We start from the raw sequence: 15,239 nt of genomic DNA on the forward strand, positions 1-15,239 counted from the left end.
GTAACGCAGCGCCGAGGCTGGTCTGATATTTGTGTTTACTAGTTATATATTACAGTATATTATTTACTGTTTACTGACATCCACTAGCAGTTTAGATATGTCTCGAGCTCAAGCCGAAAGCGTTATTAAAAACATAATCCGTGAAATCGCCCAGCAGTGCGCGAGCAAAGGACACACCGTGTCTGAAACACTGGTGGCGTTTATGGTAAGAGTTTCTCTCCGTAGTGTTTTTATAAATGACTACAAAAAAGTCTCTTCATTACTTCATCTTCCTCTCTGTTTTCAGTTTAATTTTCAGTTTTCCTGCTTTACATGCAATCTGTTGCCCGAGCAGTTTAAAAAAAATAACAAACATTAAAGGGGAGCTCCACCGATTTTTCAAAAAAATCTACATCAATAAATGGTTAAGATGTAAACAGAGTCGTTCAGAGTGGTTTGGTGTGAAACGCTCTGTTCTAGAGAAACTTACAGAGTCAGAACTGTTCACAGTGGTGGTGATAGGAACCAGAGGTCCTCCTCTAAAAGCTCCCTCACAGAAAGTTACTGCATGAAATGGTTATGAATTCACTGCCTGATGACTGAGACACTGTTTGACAGTTTTTTTGATAAAGTGTTTGCCCTAAAATATATTTTTATCAATTTATTTTATACATTCTTGACAAATGGATACATGCAGAGTGTTGTGAGGTGAGAAAGTCCCAGAAGAAAACATATTTTTTCAGATTTTCCACTGTTTTTCCATCAGCAAGTTTCCATATAAACTCAGAAGACTTGTGTAGGTTCACCGGTGGTTCTGAATAGTAAATAAAATGTCTATATCTGTGTTATAGTCATGGCGACACCTGGTTCCTATCACCACCACTGTAAAGACATCTGAACCACTTCACACCAAACCAAGTTTTATAACTCCATATTTTTGGTTGGTGGACTATTCCCAGTCCAGCAGCGACACTGAGGTGTTTAAAAACTCCAGCAGCACTGCTGTGTCTGATCCACTCAGACCAGCGCACCACACACTAACACACCACCACCACGTCAGTGTTACTGCGGTGCTGAGAATGACCCACCACCCAAATAATACCTGCTCTGTGAGGGTCCATGGGGGTCCTGACCACTGAAGAACAGGGTAAAAGGGGGCTAACAAAGTATGCAGAGAAACAGATGGACTACAGTCTGTAACTGTAGAACTACAAAGTGCACCTATACAGTAAGTGGAGCTGATAAAATGGACAATGAGCGTAGAAACAAGGAGGTGGTCATAATGCTATTCCTGATCGGTGTATATTCACATACATACATAAATATGTACATATATATATTTGAGGCGACTTGTTTTCACATCTTACTTTTAGGTGAAAGCTGTTGTTTTGGACCCCAGGAATCTCTTCAATGTTGACAGGACTCTTACAAAGCAAGATGTGCAAAAACTTATAGAGGTAAGTTTTCTGATCAGTCCTCTGTTAGACTGAACCACCTTTTTCATCATGAATTCATTCAGGTAAATCATTGGAGTGAAGCAAATGTGCTGCAGAGTGTGTATTGTTTCTGGTCTCAGCTGTGTGTGGACAGACTGCTGGATCAGACGAGTCCTACTTTGGACACCATTAAGATGCAGGTGTACTTTGACATGAACTACACGTCTCGCCGTAAGTTGTATTTTCCTTGCTGCGTTTTTTCTGTCACTTCTGTATTGAAAGTGGACGAAGTACCAAATATCTGTCCTTCATTAAAAGTGGAAATACGCTTAGTAAAATATTAGAAATACAGAAGCACATGAGCATCGAAAGTAGAGGTAAAAGTGCAGTTGTGTTGATTTATTTTGTTAAGGGGAGCTGTGTGGCTGCAGACTGTAAACTCTTCCTGTCTGCAGCCACTCAGCTCTTCTTAAAGGGCGTATGTGATGGAAGCCTGATTTTTGTAAGTAAGTAAGTAAGTAAGTAAGTAAAGTTTATTTATATAGCGCTTTTTACAACAGGTGTTGTCATTTTTGTGCATAGAGCAGTTTAATTGAGTGTATAAACACTGGTAAATTTCCAAAATGTACAATTCGATACAGTCCATGTGTGGAAATTAAGCTGAAAACAGCTTGTTTTGAATTCATTGTTTTTGTGATGTCACAAAAAACAGCACATATATTTACATATTTACATATATCCACCAGTTTAGCCTACGGCCTGCCCACTCATGCTGAAGTTATAGGAAGTGTTTCAGCCTGCACTGCTTTCTGAATGAGGCACAATACAAGGCAGCCAATCAGGACAGAGCTCATTCACATACATCAGCCTTAAAGGCAAAGTAACAGAAACAGCCTGATTAAGAGAGGTTGGAAAACGCTAATGTGGAAATGAATTATGACCATTTTTGCTACGTAAAGCCACACAAATGTCATAATTGGACGTCAGGTAAAAAACAATTTCTTGAAAACGTTAAAGTTTTAATATTTTGAGTGCTAATTCTGCTTTCATCGCTGCTTCTCGAACTGCTAACCCAGCTTAAGCAGATGAGAAGGAAAACGCTCTGAATATAAATACAGGAATAATACGTTTAGTCTGAAAGCCGTTCACCTCTCATCAGGCGAGTTTATAGAGGAGCACCAGAAGGTTCTGCAGGCTCGCCTGCTCCCCGTGTGCCGCGAGATCACGGACAGCCGGGCCAAGACCCGAGATGACCTGGAGAGCCTTTACCGCAAGATAGTGAGCTACGTGATTCTGTGCTCCGGCCTCGGCTCGGCCACCGACATCTCCACCGTACGAGAGGCCACAGGTGAGCACATCGGCTGAAATTTAGGTCCAATGACATTTCTTATTTAAACCCTAACCCCTCGTCTTTGAGTGTTAACTTGCCCCTTGGAACTGAGTTACAAGGGGTAGTGGTTAAAATCTTCTCTACGAAATGAGACCCTCAAAAAAAAAGAACATTACTTCATTAACAGCTACTAGATGGTTCTCTCTCCCCCATCACTTAGAACAGTGCGAGCCAGCACAGTTGTCTGTTAGCTGTTAGCTTTAACCTACTACAAATTATTCTGCAAGTACAACACATTGTATGAGTTCTTTAGTCATGAGAGAGAGGCATTGATTTGTGGACCCACAGTTGTTTCCTTAGAGCCTGACAGGTTATAATACATGACTGTGTGTGTGTTTTATAGCTGCCCTGCAGAGTGTGTTCCCGCAGACAGAGCTGGCCACCTTCATGTCTCTGCTCAAACGGGACAAAGAGCAGCAGCTGAACGAGCTCACCATGATCATCACAGGGATTCAACTCTTCAACAAGGACAGCGGCAAAGGAGGAGAGGGCATCGAGGACCGTGAGTCAGTCTTAAGGCTCATTTAGGCTCATCCTTTAACACGGACACGGACACGATTCCGTTCGTACTCTGCGTTCGTTTCGTCTGTATTTGTGCACGTTCTCCAAAAGCTTACGGATACGGACGAAGTGGAGCAGCACCACCGGAAGCTGTGGGGGGGGGCAATAGTTCACGTGATACACAGTGCCAAATATCGCTCATTTAGTGTGTTTACCAGCACTTAATAATCCGATAACTGCAAAAAATCAGATTTTGTCAGTAATCCAATCAGCGCGTTTACATGCACTTGAGTAATCAGATAATGGGGAAACTTCAGGTCTACATGAGTCAGACAGTAATCCGATTTCTGCTTTACAACCAGCCAATAAACTTATAGATGAAGTCGTGACGTGAACGTAATGTAAAACTCAAACTTCATACCGCAGCTTTGAAAAAAAAACAAAAACACATCGGACCACTTTATCTGAAAATATGAACAAACATCATCAGAAGATAAAGAATATTTAAATCCTTAATTTCATCAGGCATGTAGTTGGTTTCAGTGTTGCTCCAGTGGCAACGCTGCTCACTTATTTCCAGTACCGCCGTCTGGTTTTGGACATTTACAGATGGAGAAATCTGAAAGAAGTCAGAGTAAGAGTTTACATGTACTGAGAAATCTGATTATGATTGGATTATTGAGTGCTTGTAAACACACTCCTTGGCAATATAAGTGAAAAGAGCGCTCCTTCCACATGTCACCAAGTATTTAATGACCTCACACAGACACCACAGTCTACACTGGGGCCTCTTTCATCTTTTTCGTAGTTGGTACATTATTACAACCTTCATCATCATCTGTTGTTGTCAGGAACAGTGGATGTGCTGCTTAACATCCATGCCAACTTAAAGGGCGCATGGAAGTATGTGGGCAGTGATGGTTTCATTGTTTAAAAATGGATGTGTTCCTTTTTGTATGTAAAGGTAGTAGAAATGAGCCTTTACTTCCATCCTTCTTCAGTTCTGATTTCCATTAGCGACTAACTTTAGCTATGAAGGCAAATATTAGTTGGATATTTGGTCAGGCGGGGTTGGAGGTTTGGAGTTGCTATATATAAAATATAATGCAAATAGAGTTATATCACTCACAATCGTCTGCTGAAAGGTCATTACCAGCAAGCTAACTATACATGCTTACCAGCACCATCTGCTGGACAGAGAAAAGAAAGAAAACAGAAATAAAAGCTTAAAGGTGAACTGTACAGATATTTCTACTTTTCCGCACAATTAAATGCTTAAGATGTAAATAAAGCCGATGCTCCATTCTAAGGAAACCAACTGAGTCAGAATTGTTCACAGTGGTGGTGATAGGAACCAGACGTCCACCTCTAAAAGCTCCCTCACAGAAAGTTATATAAATAAGTTGCCCAGAACATTGTTTTATGATAGTTTTGAGAAGTGTAAAATTATTTTAATATGCCTTTATGGTGGAGATGTACATGCAGAGTTTTTTAAAGAAAAAATAGTTTGCAAAGAAAACTACAGATTTACCACTGTAAGCATTACTTTAAACAACTCTACTCTAACTGTAGGTTCACTGGTGGTTTTGGATAGTAAAAAATTGGGTATATTTCATCACCACCAGAAGTTTGTCTACAGTTAACCATTTCACATTAAACCATTCTAAATAACAGAGAGAATTCTCAACTATACAAATACAAATTTTGGAAAATAGGGTGGAATCCATCTTTTAAAAGTTTGAACCAAATAATCCAAAACAATCTTCTCACAACCATCTGAAACCAACATCTTGTCACATGTGTAGTGCCTGCCATCCTCAACGAGACTCTGCCTGCCGCTAGCAGAGAGATAGAAAGTGAACTGGAAGGGACCCAGAGGTTAGCCTGGCAGTACACCGCCCTGCTGGAGAGCTTCTCTGACGGTGCAGTGCATCCTGACCTGCTTAAACAGGCTCTCTACAACGTACGCCAGCATGAAGCCTTCCTCAAACTCATACTGGTGAGACCAACACCACATCACCAGACAGATGAGCAAATCTGATTGTTTCATGCCCAACACAGCTCACTAGCAGAGTGCCTGCATACTGTATACCAGACCAAAGCATGCAATTGCACAACCACTGTAATAGAAATGGTCCTGATTACTAGTCCACACGTAACTGAAACCTGTGCTCGTAGCTTGAGTTATGTACAGTGTACGATGTTACACATTTTAAGGGATAACTGTACAGTAGGAGACTAAGGCCCAATCCCATTTCACCTCTCGCCCATACCACTTAACCATACTCCTCTATTTTGTGTGGTCACGTCTAGGGGTGGGGTGTCCTGATTCTAGTTGCAATAGAGGGGGACAGCAAAGTGTTAGAGCTACTTGACCCTCCAAACGAAGGTTTTTCAAGATGGAGAACAAGAGACCAAAGAAACCCACAAACATGAGATTTTTTTCTGTTAACAATTACAATAACCATCGTATTATCTTAGTTTAATGCTGTTTCAGTATATTATGGTCCTTTTCTTCATAACAGGCATAAAAAATCACTTGTAGTTTGCTAATGTCTCGGTAGCTAGCAGCTAAATTTCCTGTTCCACCTTAAATGGTGCAGCAGTTCCGACGCCTGAAGCGCCAGAATGTAACTGCTGCACCATTTAAGGTGGATTGGAAGAATTCGAACAAGAAGCTGGTGAATATCTGACTTCAGCTTCATATCACTGAAGAATTAGGGGTGGGTGATAATAAATAATTGCCCCCCCTCTTTGAAGGCATATAGTGCCCTAAATGTATCTAAAGCCCAGCAGTGAGGAGCTGAACTTTACCCTCCTCTGCTGTCACTGCAGACTGGCAGGGTCGCCTACAGAGCAGCGCTGGTAGCTGTTAATGAAGTGATGCTCTTTTTATTAGAGGGTCCCATTTCAGAGGGAAGATTTCAACCACTACCCCTGTAACTCAGTTCCAAGGGAGCAAGGAGACACTCGAAAACAAGGGGTAGGGGTAAAAATAAGAAATGGGACTGGGCCTAAATATGCATGTATGGCGTGTATGTCTCCACCAGGCTGATGTGATCCTGTGTGCAAAGCAAGTGGAGATTTTACAAACTGAGCTCACAGCCAGGATGAGGGTGTTGAAGGCCACAGTTCACTCCAAAACTGCCGTACCCACCTCACAAGTGTTTGTAAGTGTCTGTTTTCTGAAATCTAAACTTTGTCTGGTTTTGAACAAGTATAGAATCTCTGTTATATTGCATTATTTGTTGTAATTCATGCATATCTGGAGGCTCCTCTCCTCTTGCACATACCCAAAATCTTATTTTTAGTAATATGGTGAAAAGAGGTGCATTAAACATAAAATTGTGTTTTGTCTGTTCACTGATAGTAAAAGAAAGTGATGCACTACATTCAATCCAGGATGAGGATTTTTTTTACACTGACCAATATTTTGTTTTCTAAAAATTTTGTCACAAGAAGGAAATATCCTCTCATATCTGTCATATCAGTGACAAAGTATGAAGGAAAATATGAAAAATAAAGCTTCTCACTGGAAATGAGGGTGCGGTTATACTCGTAGTTCGGTTCCTTTGGTCCGTTTAGTCGTCTTTGGTCTGTGTAGCATTCTGTTTCAAACAAACCACACCAGAGTTATGAAGCGAACCGAGACTGACCTGCTTAGGGGGTCTCAGTCTGCTTATTTGGTGCACCAGCGTTCTGCTCTAACTGAATTTGGCCATCATTGCTCTGCTTTTTTAAGTATAGTATATAGTTTGCTTGTATTTTATATCTATTACTAATAAATATATCAATTAATGTCTGCCATCCTTCCCATCAGCCTCATTTCACAACGCTGGCGAAGCTGTGGGCGGGGCTGCAGGATGAGATGCTCCTACTGAGCATGCTCAGTAACATGGTGACCAGTCTGAGGCCGTTCCTGTCAGCTCAGTCCCATTTGCTGGCAGCTGGTCAGCTGGAGCAGCTGTTGGGGGGTGTGACCATCAAAACAGACCTGGAGAGAGTTGCTGAGAGTGCAGGTACACATAAATGCTCTGAACACTGCTCTGAGGTTACAATTAGCTGAAGGCTTTAATCTGACACCTTACAAAAAAACTACGCTTCAACCCCCCCAGGGTCTCTGACCTCATAGAGAAGTAACTGGAAATGAGATGGCTAGCAGCAGCTAAGGGCCTGCAAAGCCACTGGCCTGCATGTTAATTACTTCTTAGAGACACAAGCAGAGAAAGAGAAGTAAAGAGAAGCTGCTTTAAAGGAGAATTTACACAATTTCTGCATGATTAAATGGTTAAGATGTAAACAGAGTCGTTCAGAGTGGTTTGGTGTGAAACGCTCTGTTCTAGAGAAACTTAGAGTCAGAATTGTTCACAGTGGTGGTGATAGGAACCAGACGTCCACCTCTAAAACCTCCCTCACAGAAAGTTCTTAGATGAAATGGTTATGAATGAACTGCCTGATGACTGAGATGTTGTTTAACAGCAGTTTTAAAGGCAAATTAGTCCCTTATATTTTCAGATTTATCATTATTATACCATCAAAATTTCATGTAAAAGCTCAGAAGACACATGTAGGTGGTTTTGGATAGTAAACAAAATGGCTATATTGAGCCTCTACAATTAACTATTTCACACCCAAACCACTCTGAATGACTCTAAAATTGGTGTAAATCCCCGTTTAAATACATTATCCTGCTTCAAAGATTATTAAAATATTATTTCTGTTCTGTTTTCCTGATGGATAGATACATACATATAGTACCGTGTTAAGCATCAGAGACAACTGGACTGCAGTGCAGAAAAAAGTCAGAAATCAAACCAAACCTGTGTTCTTCTAACTGCACTATTCTAATCTATCAATAACTTTACTGAAAACAACACATTCATATTATGCTTTGCCATATTTATGTTTATTTATATCTACTCCAATCTTACTGGCTAAAACACATTTACTGCTGAAGTAAATAGTTGTAAACAATGTTCATTCCTTCTTATAACTTTTGCACTGTACTGCAATAAATACATACAGTCCCAAAGCAGCATTATACACATTATAAACAGACCCACATTGTTGTGCTGTACATACTGTACATACTGTATCCACCCATAGTAACACATAATTATACATCTAATGTAAAAGACATCAAAACAAAACATTCCATAAAATGCTTACATGCTTATATAATGCATACCGTGCATTATATAAATAACCTGTTATTAAACTGCATGGAAATATTCATAATCTTACTTTTGTTGTTTGGCTTGTTTGTTTATTTGTTTGTTTGTCAGAGGAACGGGTTGATCCAGCAGAGATGAAGTCCTGTGAATGGTTTCTGCCTGAGACCACAGCCAACTTCGATAAGCTCCCGCTGCAGTACAGGGGCGCGTGTGGACACACGCTGATAAAGAAGAACGGCCTTTTACTGCCAGGTGGACATGCAAGCTTTTTACACAGCAGTGTGATTATTAGGCACCAATAGTGATGCAGCAGGTGGCTTTTTTCATAATTAAGAGTTTTAAATTCAGTCACATTGAGCATACAGTGCCAGTCACACACCTACTTACAGAAGAGCTATTAATTTCCACATCTGTCTCGCAGAAGAGTTGATGCTGAACACAAGAAATGCCAGAGCAGCGTCTTCAAACTAATGAGTTTCTGGAAACTAAGCAGGAAAGCAGTAAACAGAAAAGGACACTCAGGTTTTTTGTTTGTTTGTATTTTATACTGTCTGACTGCAGTCGTGGGCTGGAGGTTAAGGGAACCAGCCTTGTGACTGGACAGTACGTGACTGAAGTGCCCCTAAGCAAGGCATCTAACCTCCAGCTGCTCCCCGGGCGCTGTGGATAGGGCTGCCCACCGTTCTGGGCAAGTGTGCTCACTGCCCCCTAGTGTGTGTGTTCACTAGTGTGCATGTATGTGGGTGCACGAATGGGTTAAATGCAGAGGTCTAATTCCTCTGTGTGCAAACACAGTTGGCTAATGGTTCTGAATTCTATTCTATTCTATTCTATTCTATTCTACTTACACAATGAAAACAACTGGGGGGAGAGAAAACCCAAAGTTCAACAAAAACTCGAGACCCGAGAGAATACTATTTACCCACTCAGATGAGAGTCGTGCACATGGCAGCATAAACTCTGCACATGGCAGCTCGTCCCTATTCTCTGACTCCTCCTAGTGGTTGGATGTGGCCTAGCAGGAGGCCGGGACGTTACACACAGATGGAGTGACTAAACAGACTCCACAGCCCCCACATACCACACAACAGAGACATACAAAATGCAAACGAGATTCACACAAAAGGCAAAGAAACAGTAAGAAGTTTCAAGAAAAGTTAATAAAAGTTAATAAAAGCAAATAAAGAAAAAATAATATTTAACAATACATTTCCACAAAAGTAGAACAGTTTCTTGTATAATGTCACCAGAGGCACCAGAATATAACTGCGGTATTATTTAAGGTGGAACAGGAAAATTTGAACAAGAACTTGATTCAGTTTCACAACTTTTCAGTGTTTGTCAGTTTCTCATTGTAGATTAAACGTATCAGGAAACCAGCTGGAGTGATTATAAACACTAATAGGTCCATTCGTCTCCAAATTATCGATGTTCATCTTAAATCTCTCTCTTTGCCGTTTCGTAGCTACTAGCTAGGTGAGACTGTTGTCTGTGTTGCTATGGTGACCAGCAGTCTGTGCTGATCTTCAGGGTTAAAGGGTGAATCAGCAGTTCTACATTAACTCCAGAGTTTAAGACCATTTATTGTTAAACTGTGTTGAACGATCAGCAGAGCTTTATTTTACTGTAAAGGAGGATTATTTTATTTTTACTTCCACATCTGATTCTGCTGTGGAGCCACAACAGGGCAGTAAAAGAGCCGCACGTTGCCGACCTCTGGCCTAGTACTGTTAACATGTTTAACATGAGATATGATTCCATAACGTGAGATTTGGTGAATGAAGGCTGGTTTTACTCAGATTCAGTGCAGATGTGTACAGAATGTAGCCATAACTGAAAATCTGCTTATGGAGCTTCTTTTATTCTCTGCTCTTTCTCTCCAAAGGCAACCCAAACATCGGAGTCCTGAAACACAAGGAGAAGTACTACAGCTTCAGCTCCAGACAGGCTGCGTATGAATTTGCCTCCCAGGCTGATGAGTATATTGAGTTTGTGGCAGAGACAGCGAAGAAATCTCCAGAGCTGATCCAGCTGCTCGAGCTCCATCAGCAGTTTGCCAGCGTCACTCCCTACTCCCAGGTACAGTTACTGCGTGATTTCTACCCACTTCCACACGAAAAAGCAAATAATACACTCACACATTGTCTAAACCGCTTATCCTTCTGGGTTGTGGGGGTAAATAATACAAATAAGCTTCTAATATGATTAGAGACGGCTGTAAGATACTGTTATGGTTCATACTCTGAACCTCTCCAGAAAACACTATGAGGATTAGCTAGATAGGTGGACTGGATCCTTATAACCTGCACATCTTCAGAGTTCAGAACGTTCCAGTTCTCCAAAAGTGAGTTTTTAAACACTGTCCACTCACTGTCCACTCTATTAGACACTCCTACCTTGTCAGTCCACCTTGTAGATGCAAAGTCAGAGATGATAGCTCATCTGCTGCTGCACAGTTTGTGTTGGTCATCCTCTAGTCCTTCATCAGTGGTCACAGGACGCTGCCCACAGGACGCTGCCCACAGGACGCTGTTGGCTGGATATTTTTGGTTAGTGGACTATTCTCAGTCCAGCAGTGACACTGAGGTGTTTAAAAACTCCAGCAGCACTGCTGTGTCTGATCCACTCAGACCAGCACAACACACACTAACACACCACCACCACGTCAGTGTTACTGCAGTACTGAGAATGATCCACCACCCAAATAGTACCTGCTCTTTTAAGGTCCATGGGGGTCCTGACCCCTGAAGAACAGGGTAAAAAGGGGGCTAACAAAGTATGCAGAGAAACAGATGGACTACAGTCTGTAACTGTAGAACTACAAAGTGCACCTATATAGTAAGTGGAGCTGATAAAATGGACAATGAGCGTAGAAACAAGGAGGTGGTCATAATGTTATGCCTGATCGGTGTACATTTATATGGCAACACCAATAAACAAACACCTCAGTGTTCCAGCATTCAAACAAAATAAAAAAGTTGAGTGTTAAACAATAAAACAGAGAAAGATGGAGAAACTGAGAGCCTTCATGCACTCCAGGCCGATGAAAGCGTCCAAGCCAAGCTTGTCCACCCGTATCACAACAGGGAAAAGAGTAAACAAAAGTAAAATGGAAACAGCGTATGTGCTGGTGTGTTTTTAATGCATATAAAGTAAAATCAGAGCTCATCTGGTCACACTGGGGATGCTTTTTAGTAAAAAGTGTACCTGAAATTCCTCGAAAGTTTTTCCAGATATAATCCAGATATAAAACACTTGTTAGTGCGAGATGTAAACAGGCTCAGTGTGTCTGAATATAACCTCTGTGTCTGTTCAGATGCAGTCAGGGGAGAGGCTGCTGGTGAAGCCCATCACTAAAAGTGATAGCAGCACACAGACTGACACACACATACTGGAGAGCAACATCGTCAAGTCTTACGAGTGGAATGAGTGGGAGCTCAGGAGGAAAGCCATCAAACTGGTAATCATCTCAGTCTGCATCCATTTATCTGAAGACTCAAATAATTCACGGTTCAAACAATTTTGTGTAGTCTTAACTGGGAGAGAGAGTGTTCACTGTGATGCTCGCTCTGCCATTTAGGAATCATCTTTGTGCCAAGATGCGCATCAGTGCTGTTTTGTTAGCAACATGTTGACTCCGCTAGTCATTACACTATTATTTTTCAATATTAGTAATTTTATGCATATTTCAACATATTATTTACAACCCCATTTCCAAAAAAGTTGGGACAATGTGCAAAATGTAAAGAAAAACAAAATGCAATGATGTGCAAATCATTTAAATCCTATATTTCATTGAAAATGGTACAAAGACAACAAGTGTTGAAACTGAGAAACTTTATTGTTTTTTTGAAAAATATTTACCCATTTTGAATTTGATGCCAACAATACGTTCCAAAAAGGTTTGGATGGGAGCAGGCTGGTAAAGTTGTGTACTACTAAAAAAAACACCTGGTGGTTGATTGGCAACAGGTCAGTAACATGATTTGCTATAAAAAGAGTATCTCAGAGAGGCGGAGTCTTTCAGAAGTAAAGATGATGAGGGTTCACCACTCTGTGAAAGACTGCACAAGCAAATAGTGCAACAATTCAAGAATAACGTTTCTCAATGTAAAATAGCAAAGAACTTCTGCTTTTCATCATATACAGTACATAATATCATTAAAAGATTCAGAGAATGTGGAGAAATCTCTGTATGTAAGGGACAAGGCCAAAAACCAGTGCTGTGATCTTTGGGCCCTGAGGCAGCAATGCATGAAAAACAGACATGATTCTGTAGTGGAAATCACTGCATGGGCTCAGAAACACTTCTGAAAAACACTGTCTGTGAAAACAGTTTGTTGTTGCATCTACAAATGCTAATTAAAACTCTAAAACGCAAAGAAAAAAACACATATGAACAAGATCCAGAAATGCTGCCACCTTCTCTGGGCCTGAGCTCTTTTAAAACAGACTGAGATGAAGTGGAAAAGTGTCCTGTTGTCCAACGAATCAACATTTGAAATTCTTTTTGGAAATCATGGACACTGTGTCCTCCAGGCTAAAGACCACTCAGCTTGTTATCAGTGCACAGTTCAAAAACCAGTATTCATGATGGTATAGGGGGGCATTAGTGCACATGGCATGAGTGACCTGCCCATCTGTGAAGGCACCATTAATGCTGAACGATATGTACATGTTTTGAAGCAAGAAATGCTGCCATCCAGACGACGTCTTTTTCAGGGAAGGCCTTGATTATTTCAGCAAGACAATGTCAAACCACATTCTGCACGTATTACAGCAGCATTGCTCCGTCCAGGTGCTAAACTGACCTGCCTGCAGTCCAGACCTGTCACCACTGAAAACATTTGGTGCATTATGAAATATAAAATATGACAAAGGAGACCCCGAACTGTTGAGCAGCTGAAATCCTATGTGAAGTAAGAATGGGAAAACATTTTACTTTCAAAACTACAGCAGTGTCTCCTCAGTTCCCAAACGCTTGCAAAGTTTTGTTAAAAGAAGAGGCGATGAAAAACAGTGGTAAACAGGCCCCCCATCCCAACTTTTTTGGAACGTGTTGCTGGCATTAAATTCAAAATTTCTCAGTTTCAACAATTGATATGTTGTCTTTGGACTACTTTCAATGAAATATAGGGTTTAAATGATTTGCACATTATCGCATTTTGTTTTTATTTACATTTTGCACATCGTCCCAACTTTTTTGGAAATGGGGTTGTACTTTTTTTTTATTGGCGCAAGACTGTTTAACGCAGTACGTTATCTTGTTGAATGTGCTTCAGGCAAACCTGCGCAGTAAAGTGACCCGCTCGATGCAGACCAACCTGAGCCACATGAGGAGGCACAACAGCACCCAGACGTTCCTCCCCAGAGATGCCGCCTGCCAGACGAAGAGGGACGGTCAGAGCAACGTCCCCAAACCCCAGGTCTACCTGGCTGGACTGAGAGGAGGGGAGACTACGACCACCCACATGATCAAAGTCGATTTGACCAGACCTGTGGATGAATAGCCACTGAATTTAGAACTCTTCACAAATCCATCAGTTCACAGATCAGTTTCAGATACACATTAAATGGCCCGTATCATTGAAAAACAACTTTTATTAAAAAAAAAGCAAGAAAAACAGTTTGATATAATATTTAACATTGCTTATGTTTCAAACTGTACCGTTCACTCACCAGTCCATACAGTCCATATATGGAAAATGTTTTTGTGATGCAAATATATTCAGCTTACAGCAGTTTAGTTCCGCCTGAAGTTATAAGGAGTGTTTCAGCCTGGGCTGCTTTTTGAATGAGGCACAATACAGGACAGCCAATCAGAGCAGAGATCATTCACATATACCAATCTTAATTTTTCTAAATATCTGCATAATTAAATGGGTGAGATGTAAAACAAAATCAATCAGAGTAGTTTGGTGCAAAATGTTTAATTTTAGAGAAACTTAGTAAGTCGGAATTGTTCACAGCTGTAGTGATAGGAACCAGACGTCTGAAGAGTTTAAGGCCTCTATAAGCTACACCACAGAAAGTTATTACTTTATTATGATCATTTTGCCTCAAACCACCCTGACATTGTATACGTTTCACCCACTGAATTAGGTGGACATTTAGTAAAATTGGTGGAATTCCCCTTTAATGACTTGACTCTTTTGACGTTAGAGTTTTTGAAATTATAAATAAAATTAACTAAAACAAGATGTTATGTGGCACAAATGGCTGGAAATGTGTTGAGATAATAAGAGAAAATTCAAAAATGTATATTTTAGTCATTACTTAAAATATATTATAAATCAATTCAAATATTCAGGTTCACTGTTTAATTATTTAACCAGGTATCACGTTTTAAATTATTTTAATTTTTTCACATTGGGTCTCAATTAGTCAGCAGAGAGTCTGTTGCTTTTCCTGCATAATGTGCCCAAAAACTGCCTACTTTGTCAGGCAGAGGCCTGAAAGATAAAACATTTTCCCATTTAAACAATGAAAAACACTGCATGGAAGTGTGTATACACTGATGTGCGGATAACCAATCAGACACCAACTGTAACATAACATAATCCCAGTTTAGTGTGGGAGGTAAGACACACTGTTTCTGTGTGGGAGGAGCCTCTGAGGCTGAGATTAGGCCCCAGTATTTGTCATTTTTCATAAGAGTATGTAAATAACACATGGAGTACCAACATAAAAATCCCAATTCCCAAACCTGGAAGTGCTGACCCTCGCCCTCTGTCCTCTCAGCTTCCGAAAGGACTTCCT

General features: G+C 40.7%; 1 protein-coding gene across 1 annotated transcript; it reads left to right on the forward strand.

Annotated features, from left to right (window-relative positions):
- cfap206 (cilia and flagella associated protein 206) lies at window positions 1-14,215 on the forward strand. The gene is made up of 12 exons (XM_036564181.1): window positions 1-205; window positions 1,353-1,436; window positions 1,556-1,646; window positions 2,575-2,763; window positions 3,149-3,307; window positions 5,112-5,305; window positions 6,357-6,476; window positions 7,127-7,325; window positions 8,592-8,732; window positions 10,366-10,559; window positions 11,797-11,940; window positions 13,763-14,215. Exons 1-12 carry the CDS (start codon window positions 98-100, stop codon window positions 13,988-13,990), a joined length of 1,851 nt encoding a protein of 616 aa, XP_036420074.1. The 5' UTR covers window positions 1-97; the 3' UTR covers window positions 13,991-14,215.
- The last annotated feature ends 1,024 nt before the right edge of the window (window positions 14,216-15,239 follow it).

The sequence above is a fragment of the Colossoma macropomum genome, unplaced genomic scaffold, assembly GCF_904425465.1.
Source record: "Colossoma macropomum unplaced genomic scaffold, Colossoma_macropomum, whole genome shotgun sequence".
Classification (NCBI taxonomy): Eukaryota; Metazoa; Chordata; class Actinopteri; order Characiformes; family Serrasalmidae; genus Colossoma; species Colossoma macropomum.